Source organism: Diabrotica virgifera, chromosome 3 (genome assembly GCF_917563875.1).
Source record: "Diabrotica virgifera virgifera chromosome 3, PGI_DIABVI_V3a".
NCBI lineage: Eukaryota > Metazoa > Arthropoda > Insecta > Coleoptera > Chrysomelidae > Diabrotica > Diabrotica virgifera.
In genome coordinates this window covers 110,701,265-110,724,421 of record NC_065445.1, presented here as the reverse complement: position 1 = coordinate 110,724,421, position 23,157 = coordinate 110,701,265, and the positions used below count along the sequence as shown (strand labels likewise).

Here is a 23,157-nt window from a genome sequence, read left to right as displayed (position 1 = left end):
GAGGGCGCTACATACGCTTTTCAGCACTCATTTATTGCGTTCAATTTTTTTTATCCCTCACTCTGTATAATTTTGACATTAAAATTTTATTTCTCCTATTAGTTTTACTTAAAAAGGTATACTTCTTTCATCTCCCTAAACTCAACCGTTTTCGAGATACGCATTTTAAATCTGCGATACACCATCATTTTTAGCATAATATCATTGTAGTTACACCCGAAAAATAACGTAAAACCATAAAATTATCCAAAAATGTATCGCAAATTTCTTTAAATGGAATTTGCGATGCAATGACATAAATTTAAGAACTGGCACAATTATTATGGTTTTAAGTTACTTTTCGGGTGGAACTACAATGATATTATGCTAAAAATGATGGTGTATCGCAGATTTAAAATGAGTTTATCTCGAAAACGGTTGAGTTTAGGGAGATGAAAAAAGTATACCTTTTTAAGTAAAACTAATAGGAGAATAAAAATTTTAATGTCAAAATTATACAGAGTGAGGGATAAAAAAAATTGAACTTAATAAATGAGTGCTGAAAGGCGTATGTGGCGCCCTCTGGGCAATACATAATTTTTGGTAGCGAATTTAGTTTTCTCCACTCAAAAAACCCCCACATACCAAATTTCATGTTGTTATCTCATACCTGTCACGAAATATTCAATAATAAATAAAAAAAAAAGTTTAATTTTGACACCCTGTATCTCGGTTATTATAAACTTTGTACTAAGGTAAGTTAGCTTAAATCGGCCTATTTTAACCTCAGGAACCTGAGGTTAAGCTATGGCCCATTCTTTACCAAACACCCTGTATAGTCCATGTTGTGAGGCCGTTCCTGTATGAAAAAATGAATTACCTTTTTTGGCTCCGCAAAATATTTTTTAGGTTTTTTGGATCATTCTAAACAAAAAAGGTCTCTTATCATTTTTCTCTAAAGTTAATAGATTTCGAGTTATAAGTGATGTAAAACTGAAAAATGTGAAAATACGCATTTTCCAGCCTTGAAAATTCATAATAGGTTTGTTCTAGCAAACAGTCAAACTAGTCAAAAACCGTCAGCAAACAGTTGGTCAGTGCGAAAACATAATACAGTCACCAGTGCTATCCCCTCTACTCGCTGTGGTCCGCTATTCGCTGATGGTTTCAAACCGTTTGAAACTGATGCTAGAACAAACCTTATGTAAATTACAATTTTTGAGGTTGCTAAGTGTCTACATTGAAGTTTAAATATTCAGTTTTAAGATTCTGATGAGAAATCTGGCCTTATTTCAATATAGACCGTTGTTTTTTAATTATTTAATATTATGAGAGTCGGCGCGGCGGCTTAATAGTCGAGGGGACGCGCATAATTAACAATTAAAAACAACGCTCTGTATTAAAATAAGCACCCATTTTTCACAAGAATCTTAAAACCGTATATTTAATCTTCAATTTAGGTACTTGTTAACTTCAAAAATGATAACTTACATATGAGTGTTCAAGCCTCTAAAATGCGTATTTTCGCATTTTTAAGAATTAAATCGATATTTAGAGGTTCAGATGAAGGATTTAGAAGCAAATAGCCAAAGAAATTCCTTTGGGAGCTTATAATATAATATGTAAAAAACTACCTTCAAAAATTTTTTCGTGCAATTCGAAGTTGGCAGAAAAAATTTCCACCTCTTTGAAAATGCGAAAAACCGCGTTTTTTGTAAAAAAAAACGCTTTTCAAACGACCGTAGCTTGAAAAGTTGTGAAGCACGAAAAAAACTTTATAAAACAAAATTGTAGATATATTCTACGTCTTTCGATTCGTTACTACCTAAATATAGCTGCGTTACTTAAAAGCTGTGTTATAGCTATTTGAATATGGCATTTTTGGTAAAAAGTGGGCCTACTTGAATTTTTACCAAAATGGCGCCTTGACGTTTGACAAAAGTTAAAAAAATTCAAGTTAAAATTAGACATCAGTAGCTAAAATATGCCGTTTTCAAAATCATTTTCGGCGAAGAGGGAACGTAGAAAAAAAATTCTTAACAAAACGTTAAAAATGGCTTTTTTTGTCTTTTAAGGCTCACAAAATGGCCGCCTGAGTTTAAAAAGTCTGAAAAAATTCAGAGAGCCATTTTTGTTGTAGTACAACAACATACTAAAATTTGGGGAAAATCGGTAGAGCTCCCTCCAAAAATATAGAAAAAGTAAAAATATTGCTCATAAATATATATTTAATATAATACATACAGTGAGCACGTAAAGATTGGAATAAATTCATTTTTTCGAGAATGGACGATTTTGGGAAAAATCCCGAAACAGGTCAATTAAATATTTTTAAATTGCGACTTTTTGACATATACATCATACTAGTGACGTCACCCATCTGGACGTTATGACGTCATCTATAAATTTTTTAAATGCGAACAGGGGTCGTGTGATAGCTCATTTGAAAGGTAATTCAATTCTCTATTCGTAATATAAACATTAACATATTTATTTATACAGAGTGTCCAAAAAATTGTTTTTTGAATTAAATTTATTGACATAAAAAGAAGAATGTGTGTAATTTATTTAACTCAAAATACATTTTACTGCTATCAGAAAACAGGAAGTAATATTTATTTGACAAATAAATATTGTTTTTTGCTTAAATTCAATATTAAAGCCGCCACCCACCTTCCTCTTGACAGTTTGAACATTTAATTTACGCGAAAAGCAATGATTATTTTTCAGATAAACATTTTTTCTGTTTTCTGAGAGCAGTAAATGTATTTTGGACTAAATAAATTACATGGATTCTTCTTTTTATGTCAATAAATTTAATTAAAAAAATATTTTTTTGAACGCCTTGTATAAATAATTATGTAAATGTTTATATTACTGAATAGAGAATTAAATTACCTTTCAAATGAGCTATCACATTACTCCTATTCCCATTTAAAAAAAATCATCGATGACGTCATCACGCCCAGATGGGCGACGTCAGTAGTATGATATATATTATGCCAAAATGTCGTAATTTAAAAATAAAAATTGACTGTTTCGGGATTTTTTCCAAAATCGTCCATTCTCGAGAAAATGAATTTATTCCAACCTTTACGTGCTCACTGTATATTAATATTATAGTAACTAAAGTTAGTGTCCTTCTTCATGTGCCTCATCCTTTAAGGACGTTGGCGATCATCATGGCCCATTTTATTCTGTCTGCAGCGATTCTGAAGAGTTCTATTGTTGTTTTTTCACTCCACTGCTTTAAATTTCTAGTTTAGGTTGACCACTTAAACGAAGACATTTTTAAGTTATCTGTATTGCAATATCTGTATATCTATATTGCCAAAAAATACAGGGAAAACGAAGTATAGGAAGAAGACGTATCTCCTGGCTCAACAATCTGGTAAAGTGGTATAATTGCAGTTCAGTCGACTTGTTTAGAGCTGCAATCTCATAAGTGAAAATAGCTGTGATGATTACCAACCTCCTTGGAGGAGACGGTACCTAAAGAAGAAGAATATTGCAATATCGTTTTATTTGATTTTTCTTCCAAACGATTTTAACAAAGCACTGTATTCTTCAGACGTACCTTAACTTGATTCATGTCACGGTCATTTTCACCGGCTCATATATCTATTACATCTTGCTCAATCTTTGAGATAAATTTCTAAAATTAGGTACCAATTACTTGTAGGTTTCTTATACACTAGCAGATCAAGAATCAGTCGTAGAAGACACAAATATCGAAGATGACACTAAAAATAAATTGCAAACGAATATGTCAGAATCTCACGAGAATATTCAACTTCCTGAAGAAAGTGTGGAAAACAAAGCTTTAATCGAATTACAAGAAGTATTTACTAGAGAATTGGCTCATACGGCCTACCTTCCGTTCGTCCGATTATTGGGTTTGAGCTGTTTACAGATGGCCTTAAATAATTACGATAAAATCTGTAAACTTTGTCAGGAATACGAGGAAGAAACTAAAGATTCCAATACTAAACCAGTTTCGGCTTTAAAATTGTCAGATTTTAGTCCTAGTACGCCAGTGGCAAGCTCGTCTAGTATTGGTACTAATATAGGTAAGTTGTTTCTAATAGTACAGGAACCGAAGCTTTTCGCCTCGCAATTTTTGCAGAATGGATCGATTTGCTTGAAAATTTGAGAATAAGTAGTGGATAGTCCAAGGATCAAAATCTATATGATTCCGAAAGGCGCTTCTACCATGGGGTGGTTGCCACCCCATCTCGAGGGTAAAATTTTTTTATATTTTGACCACAAAAGTTGATAAAAAACATTCATTCTAAGCAAAAAATGTTTTATACATTTTTTTGATGAAATTAAAAGTTTTCGATTTATTCGCTATCGAAAGTGTTAGTTTTATACCGAAAAAATCAATGTTTTTCGATGTTATACTCATTTACGATTCACTAAATTTTTGCCGTAGAAAAATTTTTTTCAAACCAAGTCTTGGGAATTAAATAACCTACAATTTCATATTTAATCATTTTTTCTTATCTCTGATGCTAATCTTTCTATTCTGAAGAAATTGGCATTTTTTACCAAACTACAAAAATTCGGTATTCGCTTTTAACTCCAGTTTTTTTAAAACTAATCATTCTAAGCCAGTCAAACTTCTAGAATCTGTTAATAATACATAAATAAAGAAGAATGAATAAGGCTTATGACTAAAAACTTCGCTGACTTACATTATTATGCTTCTAATTGGATTTCTCCTTTTTTTTTTCAAAAAAATATATTTTTGTATTCAAAATCCTCAGTCGCAAAGAGAGGTGACTTTGAAAGGGTTGTAAAGGTGGTTTTTGCATGTTATTACAAGTTTTAATTGCCAATAATAGCTCACTCAATTTTTGCCGTAGAAAAAATTTTTGCAAACCAACTTCTTGAGAATTAAATAAGCTACATTTTCACATTTAAACATTTTTTCGTATCTCTGATGCTAATCTTTTTATTCTGAAGAAAAGTTCATTTTTTGACAAACTACAAAATTCATTATTCGCTTTTAACTCCATTTTTTTAAACTAATCATTCTAAGCCGGTCAAGCTTCTAGAACCTATTAATAATACATAAATAAAGAAGACCAAATAAGGTCAATGAATTTAAATTAGGGTGGTGATTAGGGGGTTGTTTCGGAATAGGGACTGACATTCTTTTCATTATAAGTGACTTAATTTTTGAGCTAGATACTTTTTTTTTATTTCTAGAGATAGATATTTTTAAATACTTTAAGTTAGTTTGAACAAGTGATCCTCGAAAAATGCATAGTTTTCCCGTCTTTTGACGTTGAAACTGCAATATTTAGGGTTTGACGAAGAAGAGCTAACATATTATAATAAAGTATAGCTCGATTACTATTGATCTTAAAGAAAATTAGAAAAAACGGTTTTGTTTATATTTTCAAAAGGTACATTTTTGTTAAGCAAAGTTGTTTTGATAAAACTAAAACTTTTTGAGTTGTTAGCATAAAACTGATTGAAAATATTTTTTTTTTCAATATAAAACTAACATTTTCGATAGCGAATAAATCGAAAAACTATTAATTTTATCAAAAAAAATGTATTGAACGTTTTTTGCTTAGAATGAATGTTTTTACCAACGTTTGCGGCCAAAATATAATAAAAAATTTCCACCCCGAGATGGGGTGGCAACCACCCCCATGGTAAAAACTCCTTTCGGCATTATATAGATTTTGATCCTTGGACTATCCACTACTTATTCTCAAATTTTCAAGCAAATCTATCCATTCTGTAAAAATTGCGAGGTTTTGGCCTATCTTAAGCTTATTACTTGGACTATAAAGGGCCTAGCCGGGTAAGATGATGAAAAGTGCCCACAACTCGATTCGAATTCCATATAGGTCACCGTTTAGCATATATAGTGAAACTAACTTTCTGAAATTTTTAGCACCCTAGGTGGTCATGTGACCCACCTAGAGCCTAATTAGGGTTTTTATGCTTTTATTTTTTTTTTATCTCAGCCGCATCGAGAACTAGCGAAAAACTTGAAATAAAAAAGTTGTAAGCTTTAAAAAGTTCTGTCCGAAATTTTTTTTTATTTTTGGCGGAAAATTTAAATTTTAGAACGATTTTAAAATTTTAAATGAGTATAAAAAAATAACTAAGACATTCGTTTTCACGAAAAAAATATATAACGTGTATTTTTGCACAATGTTTCACCCTGAATTTTTTCAAATTTTTAAAATTGGTGAAACGCACCTTTAAAAATAAAAAAACGCATTTTTTCGGTTTTTTTTTCGTTTTTTGATACAATTTTATACATGTTTTTCAAAAAAGGTAACACCGTCACTGGAATACTTAAAAAACTGAAAAATAATTGGGTTTTGCTTATTAAAAATTTTTTTTAACGTTTTAACATTTAACGTTTAACATTTTCAAGATACAAAAATTGAAAGAAATTCGAAATAAAATAAAAAAAAAATACGTTGAAGAAAACAAAATTTTACACATTTTTTACCATTTTGTCGAAACTACTGGCAACATTGTAATAAAACTTGGCGGGTTTTAAGAGGTAGTTATTGTGCATGTTTTGACATACAATTAAGGATTGTTATTAAATTTTTCAAAGAAAAAAGATAGTACGCCACTGACATATTTCAAATTAACAATCATTTTTGAATTCCTCGTTAAATTTGCGATAAAAAAACTATCTTCTCATTTTTTCATACGACGCGCCGTTTTGCTGCAAAAAATAAAATATCTTAACGCTTCCAAAGTATTCGAATTAGTTTTTAGACTTTTTCTCATGAGGATCTTTCAGTGCGTCACAATTTTTCGATTTCTTTCTAACGCATTAAATTGTATGTGACAGAAAAAAACGCACGTCGGTGATTACATTTCGTCGGTGACATTTATAACATTTAGTCTAGTTGTCAATGGATGGCGCTATAATCGAAAAAAATATTTGTGTGTGTGTGTGTGAGAGAGATCCTGGCATCAGACAAAATCTATTTGCCACAAAACATGTAAATTCTTAATTACATTAAATGATTTCATATTGTCTATTTCTAAACTATACCGCTATTTTTGAATTTCTGATAAAATTAATGATGGAATCTAATACCGCTTTATCTGGGGAAGAAAGGAGAGCTGTAATATTTAGTGGCAATGGACACTCGTGATGAATTAGTTCTTGATACAGAATTGAAGAAGATTGAGAGTTCAGAGAACATTCTAGAAATGTATGATTTAGATCACCAATGGATACATTGTCACAACTACAGACAGGAGAGTTAAGTATTCCAATTTTATATAAGTGAGATGGAAAGCGAGCATGATTCAATTTTAAACGAGTCAATACTGACATTTGTGCTCTATTATAATTAAAGGTGAAATGAGGAATGTCTTTTGGAAGTGTAGGGTGAATTCTGAAATAAGGGTTTGTAGATTTATTTGCAATTCTTTTGTAATCAGTTTCCCATTTCCTTCTGATATTAGGTTGGAGAGCATTATTCAAATCTTTTAAATTAAATACTTTGTCCATATGGTGGCAACTGTGACTACTTTTTGCGGCTATATCCGCAATTTCATTACCTTCGACTCCGCAATGTCCTTTCGTCCAAATAAACGAAACAGTTACATTATTTTGTTTAAGATCCATAATTAATTTTTTAATGTTCAAAATTAAGGCATTTCGGAATTGGTTTATTGGGTGACCGCTAATAGCTTGTAATGCTGATTTTGAGTCTGAAATTATTGCCACATTCGTGCATGTTTGAGTTGCACACCATTTTAGTGCCTTTTCAATAGCAAAGGACTCGGCGGTAAAAATGGAACAATAATTTGAGATTCTGTACTTTTCAATATGATTTATGTTTGAAACAAAAAATGCCGAACCTGTGTTTAGCTCCGTTTTTGACCCATCTGTATATATTTTAGTTAAGTTCGACCCGAGACCATTTACAATGGATTTTATCATGGCTTGGTTTAAGATATTACAATCTGAATACCGAGGGAATATGGTGATAGGTTTGTCAATTATAGAATCGAAACTGTGTGCATACAATGGTATTTTATTAAGTTTAACAATATCATTTTGAAATAAGTTTGTATCAATAAATGCATCTGCCAAAAGAGGAGAGTTTTTCTTTTTCCAATAATGATTTGTCAAATTCTCAATTACAAGAAAGTTAATTTTTGCGATCAAATCACTGTTGTAACATCTATATTTTAATAGACTTTTATTTGCTAAAAACTGTCTTCGAAAACTAAGAGGAAGTTCTTGAGACTCTGCCAGAATGGCATGATTTGGTGAAGATGCCATTGCTCCCAAACATATTTTCAGAGCTCTATATTGTATTCGATCAAGGGTAAGTTGGTTCGTATTGGAGGTAGAACCATAGAGAGTACACCCATAATCCAAAATCGAGCGAATATAAGACTTGTAGAACATTAAGGAAATTTGTTGATCCGCGCCCCAGCTCTGTTTGGAGAGGAAGCGCAGAAGATTAATTCCCTTTTCACATCTTTGTTTGACATACTTAATGTGACTGGTCCATAGAAGTTTACTATCTATAATTATACCTAAATATTTATATTCTTTTACGATAGGAATAGTGTATTTACCTATAGAGAAATTATCGACTAACTGATATCTGTGCCTTGTGAAACACATCACAGCTGTCTTTTCTGGTGAAACACTAAAACCCATATCGTCGAACCAGTTTTGTAACCTGTCAAAAGTACGTCTTAAGTCTATCATGCAGCGATCGTAGGTATTATGGGTGACATAAATGCATAAATCGTCCGCGTATTGAATAATTTGTATGCCATCGCTCATCAAATCATGCAAGTCTGCAGTGTATAAGTTAAACAAAAGGGGACTTAAAATAGAGCCTTGCGGAAGCCCGCTGTAAAGTACTCTTGGACCATGTAAAACGTTATGACTATCTCGCAAAAATACTTTTCTATTAGCAAACAAATTTAAAATATTTATAGAGACTCTTTTATTGATGCCAAACGTTACCATTTTTGAATATAATATTTCCAAATCTACCACATCATAAGCCCCTTTAAGGTCCACAAAAAGACACAACATGTAATTATTTTTTGATAGACACAATTGAGCATCTGTAACTAAATGGGAGATTGCATCAATTGTGCCTATACCTCTACGAAATCCATACTGATTTTTTGGTAAAATTGATCTGTTTTCGACAAAATGTTCGAGTCTAAATTTTATAAGCCTTTCGAAAGTTTTTGTAATACACGATAACAATGAAATAGGTCGGTAGGACGAAGGTAAGTCAGGTGGTTTCTTAGGTTTCGCTAGAAGACACACAATTATATTTTTAAGACTATCTGAATACTTTTGTTTCAACCACCAATCATTAAAAATTTCTAAGAGAAGAAGTTTACCACTTTCAGGCAATTTATTTATTATCGTATAAGTACACCCGTCAAGTCCAGGTGCAGTATTTTTTGATTTTTTTAAGGCTAATTCTAATTCCGAAAAGCTAAAATTTTTTGAGAAGGTGTCTGAGTCTTGATGGAAGTGAAATTGATTAATGTTGTCGTTAAAAATTGGACCTGCAGCAGATGAAGGAGCCAATGTATCAAGAACTTTTAGAATAAGGCTTTCGTCTAATTGTGGTTTTCTTTTTTGATGGTGTTTATTGCAAATAGATCTTACAGTGTTCCATATCTCAGTCAGAGGAGTGTTTTTATTTAATTTATTCAAAAACATTTTCCAACTGTTTTTTTGTTTAAGTTTGAACGTACGTTTGACATTAGCAGAAATGTCTTGATATTGTAGATAATTGATAAAATTACCTTGTTTTTTAAACTCGCTGAGAGCTTCTTTTCGTTTTTTAACAATCGCAGAACATTCCTCATCCCACCAATAAGGTCTTGGTACAGAAGGTGTGAAAGATTTCTTAATAGGCATAGATTTCGATGCTGCGACCGTGATTGCATTGAGGAAAAATTCGATTTTGTCTACCGAAGTTGAATTCCTATCTAAATTATTGAGCTTACTAATTTCTAATTCAAAAATATTTCCAAAAACAGACCAGTCAGCACGAGAGTCATTCCATTTTGTTGATGGGTTGATGACAAAGGAGGAGGGATTGATTTGAATTTCTATATTGATTGGGTAGTGATCTGAACCTAATGAATCTGAATCTACTGACCAAGCTATACGGTCGGCTAAAAGGGGAGATGTTAGAGTTAAGTCAACGGCTGAATGATTACTAGTTGGGGATATTCTTGTTGGTGTTCCGTCATTTAATGTAATTATTTCACAATAATCCATGGCCTCCACTAATATTCTACCATTTCTGTCGTCTGCAATTGGCCCCCACATACCGTGGTGAGCATTAAAATCTCCCAGAAAAATAGTTTTTGCAATATTAAACTGAAGGAATAGGTTGATCCAGTCATTTATTTCTATTCTAACATCTGATGATCTATAGATTGATACTAATGAGAGATTAATTTTGTTCAAAAAAACTGCGCATGCTTCTATACTGTCATCGAAATTATTATTAATTTCGGATTCTTGGTAATCTATTCCCTGTCTGATGAAAATACCTACGCCACCGTAACCATCTTCACGACATTTATTGATAAAGTTATATCCGTTAAGTCTAAAATGATGACCGGATGTGAGCCATATTTCTGATAGAACTATTATATCTGTATGGTAGTTGTTAATATGATGCATAAGACTGCCTTTGTTACTATAAATGGATCTACAATTCCATTGTAATATAGTTAGTTTTTCTGTAATATTTTTAGTAGCCATTTTCACTATCTGTGAGAATGGATTCTAAATTATCTTCATTATTATCGAATATTGTAATGATATTGTCCCTGATTTTATTTAATTCAAATTTTCCTTGATTATTAATTATATTTGTAATTAATGAATATATCTGTGAGATAAGTTTATCTCGACAAAACATGAAATTATTATGTTGTGGAGCGGGTGTATATGGAGGAAGAGAAATTTGTCTTTTTTGATGGGAATTTTCTAAATCTGAATTACTAGTGCTTGGAATCTGAGAAGAAGTGTCAGTTCTTCGCCTTTTAATTGTTTTTGATTCTAATGCGGTTGAATTTGATTTTGGTTTATTTAAAGGAGCATAATAAATTGTTTTGTTTGCTGGTGCTAAATCGGGAAAATTTTCAAGATTATTTAATATATCAAACCTATTGTTGGTATTAATTTTGGCATAAGCTGGATTGTTAATCGATAATTCGGCATCCTTAAAACTTTTATTTTCGAAAGCCATTACTTTTTTTATGTCGTGTTGTTTTTTGTACATTGGGCAATCTCTTGAAATTGAAGGATGATCAGAAGATTTACAGTGAACGCACATTTGCAACTCGGAATTACATTCAGCGGAAGAATGCTCATTTGCACATCGAGAACAACGAGATTTGCCTTTAGATTGAACGATATTGTGTCCGTAACGTAAACATTTTCCACATTGGACAACTGGATGGATGTATGGTTCTACAGGGAAATTAACCATATTTATATTAATAAAGGACGGAATTTTATTACCTTTAAAATTTATTACTACCAACTGTCTATTGACAAATTCTTCTTGTTTGGTTTCAGGGTTTATAATTTTTCGTTTCATTCTTCGCACTTCCGCCACTGGAACTATAGAATTAATTGCTTTTTTCAAGTATTCTTCAGTAAAAAAGGTATCAACGCCACGTATTATGCCTCGTTTATGCGTGAAAAATTTTGGAATATAAGCAATCAACTTATTTTTTGTTAGTATTTCGTGATTAATTAATAAATTAGCGATTTTGTATGTTCTAAAAATTACCTTAACACGTTTTAAACCTACAGAATGAATATCAATAACATCATTTCTAAATTCAATTACTTGTTGTAAATAAAAGCCAATTCTGATCGGAAAAAGACGACCAAGATTCTTATCGGTATGTTCCAAAAATACCTGATACGGACCTGCATCCGTTGGTTGATATTTATTATCAAAGTCATATTTTTCGAAACCTGAGGATACTGTATCCATTGAAGAAACATTAATTTGATTATCATTATTAATTATTTGAATATTAGTATTTAAATTAACCGAGGGCGGACCAGGACCGCCCCCGTTACCTGACATTTTCTGTACAGCAAATCTGTCTTCAAAACTCTAGTTTTCCGCAAAGTACCACAAAACAGAAACTATTGATAAAACTCTGCACGTGGAAACATGGCCGGAATGTACCAAAAAACTGCCAAAATTAATAATTCTTTGGGACGAACTCCAAAAAACGAACACGACTTTGACAGTTATTTTGACGGAATAAAAAAAATATTTGCTAATTATGTAATAATATATCTACGAATATAATCTGTACAATTTATAAAACTATACAAATCAAAGAAAGTACCATTTTATAAATGCAATAAACAATTGATTTGTTTTTATACCAAATTGCAAATAAAATGTGACAACTGTCAGATTTAACTAAAATATCATGTTAGAATAAATGTCATAAATGTGTATTATCACGGACTTACCTTTTTTATATTATTTGTGACGCACTGAAAACTGCTCATGAAAAGAAGCATATAATGGATGTACGAGTTAATGTAGATGTAGAAACTACTAGAAGTTCGAATACTTTGTAAGGGTTAAGATGTTTTATTTTTTGAATAAAAATGGCGCGTCTTATGAAAAAATAGGAAGATAGATTTTTTGTCACAAATTGAACGAGGAATTCAAAAACGATTGTTAATTTGAAATTTCAGTGGCGTACTATCTTTTTTCTTTGAAAAGTTTAGACCATTACCCCTATGCGCGCCAATGATGAATATCAAATCCTTAATTGTATGTCAAAACATGCACAATAACTACCTCTTAAAACCCGCCAAGTTTTATTACAATGTTGCCAGCAGTTTCGGCAAAATCTAAAAAATGTGTAAAATTTTGTTTTCTACAACGCCCTGTATCTTGAAAATGGATGGCGTTACAAAAAATTTTTATTAAGCAAACCCCAATTATTTTTCAGTTTTTTAGCTATTCTAGTGACGGTGTTACCTTTTTTGAAAATAATGTATAAAATTGTATCAAAAAACGAAAAAAAAAACCGAAAAAATGCGTTTTTTCATTTGTAAAGGTGCGTTTCACCAATTTTAAAAATTTGAAAAAATTCAGGGTGAAACATTGTGCAAAAATACACGTTATATATTTTTTTCGTGAAAACGAATGACTTAGTTATTTTTTTATACTCATTTAAAATTTTAAAATCGTTCTAAAATTTAAATTTCCCGCCAAAAATAAAAAAAAAATTTTCGGACAGAACTTTTTAAAGCTTACAACTTTTTTATTTCAAATTTTTCGCTAGTTCTCGATGCGGCTGAGATAAAAAATAAAAGCATAAAAACCCTAATTAGGCTCTAGGTGGGTCACATGACCACCTAGGGGGCTAAAAATTTCAGAAAGTTAGTTTCACTATACATATATGCTAAACGGTGACCTATATGGAATTCGAATCGAGTTGGGGGCACTTTTCATCATCTTACCCGGCTAGGCCCTTTAGATTTAATTTTTAGAATCTATATAGATTTTAAGTTGAGTTTTCTGATGTACCATAGATGCTCTAACAAAAGTTATTAGATAGGCGTTCAACTCAGGTTAAAGATTTTTTCCTCTTATTATATCGTAAGTGTTTTTCAAGGTTATTTCTTGATGTTTCTTACCAAATGGCTATTATTTTCAATTACTTGTATTTAATTCTGTTAACCATATATTTTCTTGCAATTATTGATAATCACCCGATCCCACTTGATGATACCTTATATTTCCAATATACATATGTGGATGGCCGTAGCTCAGCGGCAAAGTTCTTTACGGTCAATATTATTGACGCAATATATGGTAAAAAAACGGTAGTCCTCACACGACTCAATAATCATCATCACTTTTCAATTACTTGGATTTAATTCTGTTAACCATATATTATTTTCTTGTAATTATTGATAATCTCCCGATCCCACTTGATGATACCTTATATTTCCAATATACATATGTGGATGGCCGTAGCTCAGCGGCAAAGTTCTTTACGGTCAATATTATTGACGCAATATATGGTAAAAAAACGGTAGTCCTCACACGACTCAATAATCATCATCAGGGCTTTTCGTTCCGGATGGAATGTTTGCCGCTCTTACTTAGAGCTGTCTGATTCGCTTATTGCGGTGAATCACTCCGCATTTCAACTTGTGTGTTGTCAAAGTTTGTTCAATACGCACACGACTCAATAAAGTGTCAGTTTCAATTGTGCAGTCAAGGAGGATGGATCTAGCGTTTCTAATCGCATCTGCCTTGGTTCTCAAGAAGAGGAAGAAAATGAGGTAAAGAACAGTGTGGACAAAAAACTGGTTAAATAGACGTTCGAGTTGTGGACATGGTGAATTGCTTCGAGGAATCCACAGTGAGCCAGATGCCTATAATTTTTTTTAAGAATGGATGAATAACTATTTTCACACCTAGTTGGACTCGTTTCACCATTTATAATAAAGCAGGATACGATTATGAGGAAAGCCATTTCTCCGGCGGAACGACTGGCAGTCACATTAAGATCTTTAGCAACTGGCAACAACTTTGAAGATTTGAAATTTTCGTCTTGTATGGCTGAACAACTATAAGTGAAATAGTTGAAGAGACCTGTGGTGAACTGTGTTTGTAAAAAACACAATATTCAAACAACCTCTACAGCGTCTGTAGAACGACTGACATTTTATTGCACAATATGCTATATACCCCTCACATGGTGTCAATAATATTGACGGCGCCTCAATATATTGATGGAAATTCAATAAAAACAAACGGATTTTATTTATTTCAATATTATTGCCATCAATATTATTGTTTCAATGTTCTCCTTACACGTTTAATATTGATCAATATCAATATTGCTTGTAAGGTAGGCTTTATATTTTCATTTTATTGTAGCAGTCTACACTTTCCTGCATTATTGTCTTTAGAATCATGTCAAAAAATCTAGTGTTTTTGTGTATACGACTTGGGTATCTTTTATTCTAACAGATATATTTTGAATTCCTTTATTTGTGAAGTTATTGGCGAATTTGGATTGACTTTATTTGATTCACCATTTTCGGGCCCATTAATGCATTTTTTTAGTGAAGTCTGAAATTTGTCATCCGCTTATACAGTGCTAGTCAAAAGTCCGGTTCTCCTCGTATCTTTTGAACGGTTATACTTACTTACTTATCCTCTTCGTTCCCACTGGAACATAGGGCATCTACTGTAATTCTCCATTTTTGCCGATGTTGTGCTTTTTCTCTAACTTCTTTCCAGGTTAGGCTGACGTTTTCTGCTTCTTTAATAATTGTTTTCTTCCATGTATTTATCGGCCTTCCCTGTTTCCGTTTTCCTGGAGGTTGGAATTCCAATGCTTGTTTTGTTATGTCTGTGTCTGGTTTCCGCAGAGTATGGCTCACCCATTTCCATCTTTTCTTTCGTATTTCTTTATGTATGGTTCTTGCTTCGTTTTTTTCCATAAGTCTGAGCTTGTAATTCTGTTGGGTCAAAATATTCTTAGAATTTTTCGTAAGCATTTATTGATGAAGGATTGAATCTTTCCAGTGTTGTGTTTTGTTATTCTCCAAGTTTGTGATCCGTATAATAGTACTGCCTTTACATTGCTATTGAAGATTTTTTACTTTGGTGTTGAGTTTTATTTCATTAGATTTCCATATATTATTTAACATATAATATGCTGTCTGCGCTTTGCCAATTCGTGTCTGGATATCCTCCTCTGCTCCTCCTGTCGTGTTCAATATACTTCCTAGGTAATTAACTCTTTCAACTGATTTCAGCTCTTGGTTTTCTATGTGTATGCCCATTTCTCTCGGTGTGTTAATCTTCATTAATTCAGTTTTATTCATGTTTATCTCCATACCCACTTTTTTACCTTCTTTGGCTAATTTCTCACTTTTTTTCTGCATGCTCTGTCTCTTTGCTGAAAGTAGGCATACATCATCTGCGTATTCAAGATCTTCTAATTGTTCAAAGGTATTCCAGTGTATCCCAGTTTTACCGTTGCTGCTTTTTCTCATAAGCCAGTCCATGACAATAATGAACAGAGTAGGAGACAGTATACAACCCTGCTTTACACCGCTGTTAATGTCGATTGGTTCTGGTAAATTCCCGTCCTATAATACTTTTGCTGTGGTGTTTTCATAAAACAACTTCATCATTCTTAAGAATTTGTCCGGTATCCCATAACTCTCTACTATTTCCCACAATTTTTCTCTATGTAGGATATCGAACGCCTTTCTAAAGTCAATGAAGTTTAGATATAGTTTACTTTGCCATTCCACTGACTGCTCGATGATCATTCTGAGCTTGCAGATCTGGTCTATACATGACTTATTTGCTCGGAAGCCAGCTTGATTTGGTCTTAATTTTTTTTTATTGTTATCAGCATCAACCACTTTGGGTTATTAGCTGTACTGTCATTGATACATGGTTACTTAAATCTAATAGCATTTTGATTATTACATAAGTTCACATTTAGGTAACAATATCATAATTTACAAATTAAGAATGGGGTCTTAATTTTTGGTCTATTTTATTTTTCATTCTATTAAGCATGATACGGGTCATTATTTTACTCGCAACACATAAGAGGGTTATAGGTCTCCAGTTCTCGCACTTTGAGGTGTCACCTTTTTTCGGGATAGTGATTATAATGCTTTCTGTCCATTCTTTGGGAATTTTCTCTTGACTCCATATATTTTCAAATAGTTTATACAGTATTGAACGGTTATACTTATGTATAATAGTGAAATTTGGAGGGAGGAAATTCAAACGGACGTAGGATTCTTGACTAGTCATAACAAGTAACGTAATAGTGACAGATGACGTTACAGCGCGACTGTGACGGATAATTTTAAATGGGACTTTATGGCAAGTGATACCTCGTTTGAAAAGTATTGAAAATACATATTCAATCATACTAATTTTATTTTGATGAATAAATTAAATAAACACTAAAATTGTAGTTTTGCACGTCCGCCTCTGGGTAATTACGTTTTTAAATTCTCTAATTATTGTATTTACGTCAACGACAACTTTTTTGACAAATAACCGGAGGCAGACGTTTGAATATTTATTAATTAAATGCAAAAATACAATTTTAATGTACCTATTCCATCATACTAATTTTATTTTGATGGATAAATAATTTTGATGAACAAATTAAATAAACACTAAAATTATAAAAAAATGAATAACCGTTTTCAATTTCGTTGCAAAACGAAAATACAGCCGAACCATATTCTAGTCCAATCAGAGAGTGCAGCAAGCACCTCTACCGGTTTCGAAACTTATTAGTCTCTCATCAGGAGGCACATATGCTGCCCTCTCCGATCCAACCAAAACAAACCCCAGCGTGCAGTCCCGGATTGCAACGAACGAAACGGCATAGATGCCCTAGCGGCAACTGCTAGCAAAAAGACTAAGTTTCCATTCAAAATTATAGTTTCGCATTTAGTTACTTGTCAAAAAAGTTGAAATTTTTCAATTATCTAGTTGTTTTTACGTCAACGTCAACGTTTTTGACAAGTAACCATAGGCTCACGTTTGAATTTTTTTAATTAAATGCGAAACTACAATTTTATATTTAGTTAATTTATTCATCAAAATGAGCTTAAACTTAAATATAACTGAATATATATTTTCAATACCTTTCAAACGAGGTATCACTTGCTATAAGGTTCCATTTAAAATTATCTGTCACAGTGGCGCTGTAACGTCATCTGTCACTATTACGTCACCTGTTATGACTAGTTGAGAAGCCTACGTCCGTTTATTTCCTCCATCCAAATTTCACTATGATAAGTATAACCGTCCAAAAGATACGAGGGGGGAACCGGACGTTTGACTAGCACTGTATAATAACGACAGGGCGTTTAACGACGTTCTACACCTTCGTTGCGGGGTATGCCTCTCAGCGGAAAGGGGGGAAACTTATATGCAAGCGAAAGTTGGTAACAATGCATTTATAGCAGAATACTCAAATCATATGTTTCAGTATTGAATACTTTATAAAAATAAATTATAATAAATTACGGAAATTACGGAATTAATTATAATAAATAAATTAAAAATAAATGGTACGGTAAACAATCCTCATTTTTTAATATGTTATTCCTTACAAAAAAACCTTTAATTTAAGCACAAATAATTAAAAATCGTAAATTTGGGTCAAAATTTATTAACTTTTTAAAAATTCCCATAAGAGCCCATGTTAAAACTTAACTTTGACCCTTAGTAGTAATTAAACGGAACGGTAAAACAATTTTTAAAAAATCAAGTCTTAGTTTTTTGAAGTAAACTATAACATACTAAAATTTCATGCAAATCCTTAATTCTTTGCCGAAGGTGTAGAACGTCGTTAATATGCTTAGTTGTGATACTCCAGCAAAATATATCATAAGATTAACTTTTATTCTTAGAAATATAAAACGTTACAAAAATTATTCAGTCAGCTGTTACATAAAACAATTTTGAACATTATGTACACACATCGATAACCTTAAGATATCTTTGTTTAAGTAATTGATTGTTTTGCGTATTCGTAGTAACTATTTTCTTTTTTGCTTCTAGCTGTAATTGGAAATAGAATCGAAATACAATCAGAAAATGTGGATTGTATAAATATGGATTTACTAAGTTTAGTTAGTAATAGAATAGAATACTCAAACAGACATTTGCGCGGCAACTGGCTAGCTTACTGGGAACACGAAATAGGTAAAATATAGTTTTGAGAATATATTATAGCTTTCACCAATACTTATATATTTATATTTATCTTTAGGTCGATCTGAAAAAGACATTCAGTTGAATTTTAAGCAAATCAAGCTTCAGACTTTCGTCGGTCATACGCAAAGTGTGAAATGTTTACACGTTCTTGATAACGAAAATAGCTTCATGTCTGGGAGTCGAGATAAGACAGTTAAGTTATGGTCATTGCGTAGTCAAGGTGACGGCTTCAGTACCTCCAACTGCCAGTGGACGTACAGTGCGCATAAGAAGTCAATTTTATCGATTACGTTTTTAGAAAGTTTAAGGTAAGAAAACAAAGTGTTCAAAAACCAAGCAAGTCAAAAATCATAAAAATAGGGAACTTGAATCCATTGAAAATATCTTTGTACTAAAAAATCGGAAGTTATTTATGAAAGAGATATTTTAGTCATATAATTTTAATTTTTTTAATATATGTTAGTACATATACATATATTATCATTTATGTAACATCACTACGAGATGATTCACAGTGGTTATCTATATGAAGAACTCGGAGCTAAAAGGATGAGGGTCCAAAAAAACGAGTTTTGAGAAATTAGGTTTTTAAGTTTTAAAACTAAATATACAAATAACTGACAGAAAAGGCACTTCATTTTGGTTACTAATTCATGCAGTAACTTACAGGTAACGTATAGGTTATGTTTTTGGGTTATCAATTTACAAATTACTATAAATATAAATTTATTTATCTTTTGATGTCATGAAATCTCAGGCTAAATGGATGGTGGTCCACTAACGTGTCTTAAAATGAAACTTAAAATACAGATAAGGTAAACTATATTTTGAAAAGTTATATCATACAGATATGCTCCTGTTGATAACACCAAGCTACAAATACAGTAGAAGATTGTTAGTAATCGATACAATGAAAAGTTTTGAAACTTTACAGAGTAACACCAATATACACCAGAATAACAGAAACCTGTAAATAAACTATAAAGCTATATTAGTCCAAGTAATGAAGCTTAAAATAGGACAAAACCTCGCAACTTTTACAGAATGGATCGATTTGCTTGAAAATTTGAGAATAATTAGTGGAAAATCTGTATCATGCCAAAAGGCGCTTTTACTATGGGGGTGGTTGCCACCCCAACTCGGGGGTGAAAATTTTTATTATATTTTTACCGCAAGAGTTGGTAAAAACATTCATTATAAGCAAAAAACGTTCTATACATTTTTTAATAAAATTAATAGTTTTCAATTTATTCGCTATCGAAAGTGTTTGTTTTATATCGAAAAAAATCAATGTTTTTATCAGTTTTCTGCTAATAACTCAAAAGTTTTCTTTTTATCAAAACAACTTTACTTAACAAAAATGTACCTTTTGAAAAAATAAACAAAACCGTTTTTTTATTTTCTTTAAGACCAATAGTAATCGAGCTATACTTTATTATATGGTGGCTCTTCTTCGTCAAATGCTAAATAGGTATTGTAGTTTCAAAGTCAAAGGACGGGAAAACTATGCATTTTTCGAGGATAACTTGTTGAAACTAATTTAAAGTATTTAAAAATATGTATCCATTATATATAATATGTAATTGTAAGGAAAAATTAAATCTTTCAGCCCTAGGTCTTCACGGCCTGTTGAGCTTAATAAATATATAAATATAAATACATATATAAAAATATGTATCTCCAGAAATAAAAAAAATCTCTAGCTAAAAAAATTAAGTGACTTTTCATGAAAATAATGTCAGTCCCTATTTTTTTTCAGCAAAAAAGTGATCGTGAACAACCCCCTAATCACCACCCTAATTAAAATTTGTCATTGACCTGATTTGGTTTTCTTGATTTATGTATTGTTAATAGGTTCTAGAAGTTTGATCGGCTTAGAATGATTAGTTTTTAAAACAATGAAGTTTAAAGCGAATAACGAGTTTTTGTAGTTTGGTAAAAAATGCCCTTTTCTTCAGAATATAAAGATTAACATCAGAAATACGAAAAAATATTTCAACATGAAATTGTAGCTTATTTAATTCCCAAGAACTTGGTTTGCAAAAATTTTTTTACGGCAAAAATTGAGTGAGCTATTGACAATTAAAACTTGTAATATCATGCAAAAACCACCTTTACCAACCCTTTCAATGTCACCTCTTTTTGTGACTGAGAATTCTAAAAGGATTTAATATTAATAGCCTTATAGATCTTGTAAAAACCTACAAAATTATTTTTTAATGAACTTTCTAAGATAAAAAATAAAAAAGTTACGGTTAGAATATCAATATATTTTTTTGAAAAAAAAGATAAATCCAATTGGAGGCATAATAATGTAAGTTAGCGGTGTTTTTAGTCATTGGACGTATTTATTCTTCTTTATTTATGTATTATTAATAGATTCTAGAAGTTTGACTGGCTTAGAATGATTAGTTAAAAAACTGAACTTTAAAGCGAATAACGAATGTTTGCAATTTGGTAAGAAATGCCACTTTCTTCAGAATAGACAGATTAGCATCAGAGATACGAAAAAATGTTTAAATATGAAATTGTAGATAATTTAATTCCCAAGAACTTGGTTTGATAAAATTTGTTCTACGGCAAAAATTGAGTGAATCATAAATGAGTATACCATCGAAAAACATTGATTTTTTAGATATAAAACTAACACTTTCGATAGTGAATAAATCAAAAACTATTAATTTTATCCAAAAAATGTATAGAACAGTTTTTGCTTAGAATGAATGTTTTTATTAATTTTTGTGGTCAAAATATAATAAAAAATTTCCACCCCGTGATGGGGTGGCAACCAACCCCATGGTAAAAGCGCCTGTCGTCATCATATAGATTTTGATCCACGGACTATCCACTACTTATTCTCAAATTTTCAAGCAAATTGATTCATTCTGTAAAAGTTGCGAGGTGAAAAGCTTTGGTTCCTGGATTATATTATAATATGTCTATGAAATAAACACAGGTATGTAGATTAACAAAGTATCTAGACAATAAACAGCAGTAATAGCAGAGACCTCTGTGGTCAGCAATCTGAACTAGGTGGATTGTAATTCTTTTAGCCTGCATATGTAGCACCTTCATTCTTTTAGCCTAGAAGACGTATTTTTCAAAGCTGGATGGCTTGTACAGCTGGTTCCTAAAAAAACTGATACGACTCTTAAAGCGTATTTTGTAGAAAATTGAGCAGTGTATTTTGAAGGAAAAAATACTTATTATTTACATACTGTCACTGTCACTGCCAAATCTTAAAATTTGTCAGATAATTATTCAAATTATTCTGTTCAACCTCAAAAAATGGCTCCAAATGCTAGCAAAGAACTAAAAGCAAGAATTGTAACGAAGTTAGAAGATGTTTGGTCACTATCTGCCGGGTCTAGGACGTTTCATCGCCGCCGTTTCGATGCCGCCAGTTCGATGCCGATGCCGGCCGATTCATCGCCAGTCAATTAATCGCTATCTGATATATTTCCGAATTTTCGACAGTTACAATTATTATTTATTTTTAGTATTAATTAGGAATTCTAGGAAATGCGAGATATGACGGCGATGAAATGGACTGGCGATGAACCGGCGGCATCGAAACGGCGGCGATGAACCGGCGGCGATGAAACGTCCCATTCCGCTATCTGCCGTAGCGAACCATTTTAACGTAAGCGGAACAACAGTTCTTAATATTAATAAAATATTGAGAGAACAAGAAACTCTCGAAAGAAAGCAAGGTTCTGGAAGACCAAAAATATCTACCGCTCATGAAGCGATCGTACGCTTTTGGAGAGATTAGAAGAGAATCCTTTTGAAGATGCGAAAACTGCAAGAATTATGTCACAGTTTCATTAGTTAAGTCGTTTGTTTTATTCCTTAATAATAATAAAAATAATCTGGATAGCAACACTATTTTATGTAAAAAAACTATCATTTATATACTTTTATAAAATGCAGGAATTCAAAAGAATATCAAAATTTAGACCTTAATAATTAAATTAATACAATTTATGAATTAACATATGTAATGAGTTGTTCGTTTGTTTATTTTATTATTTGTCTGTCATAATAAATATAATATAATGTCAGACCAATCAAATACACTGCTCAAAATTATCAAATCTTACGAAGAGTCGTATCAGTTTTTTTCGGAACCAGCTGTACACCTTCACCTTTATTGCTTAGTTAGATATCATGCAATATTTTACATGAGATAACGTACAAAAAATTAGTATTATCTCGATAATGACAAAAAATGGACCCGCATCCTTTTAGCTTTGAGCTATTCATATACCATAATATAAAAATAGAAAAATCTATAAACTTATTTGTATTTAAATCTATTTAAATATAAAAATTTACTGTTTTCCCTTTTTTCTATCCTTTTAGCTACAACTTTTGGGTAGAGTAC

The 23,157-nt window shown here is 31.8% G+C and overlaps 1 protein-coding gene across 1 annotated transcript in view; it reads left to right on the top strand.

The window, feature by feature from the left end:
- The window catches only part of LOC114332615 (WD repeat-containing protein 81), a 133,038-nt gene that overhangs the window by 92,516 nt on the left and 17,365 nt on the right, over positions 1-23,157 (top strand). Inside the window, exons 9-11 of the mRNA XM_050646826.1 lie at positions 3,662-4,049; positions 18,615-18,758; positions 18,826-19,078. Of these exons, the coding sequence (XP_050502783.1) occupies positions 3,662-4,049; positions 18,615-18,758; positions 18,826-19,078 (785 nt within the window). The remainder of the gene's footprint in view (positions 1-3,661; positions 4,050-18,614; positions 18,759-18,825; positions 19,079-23,157) is intronic.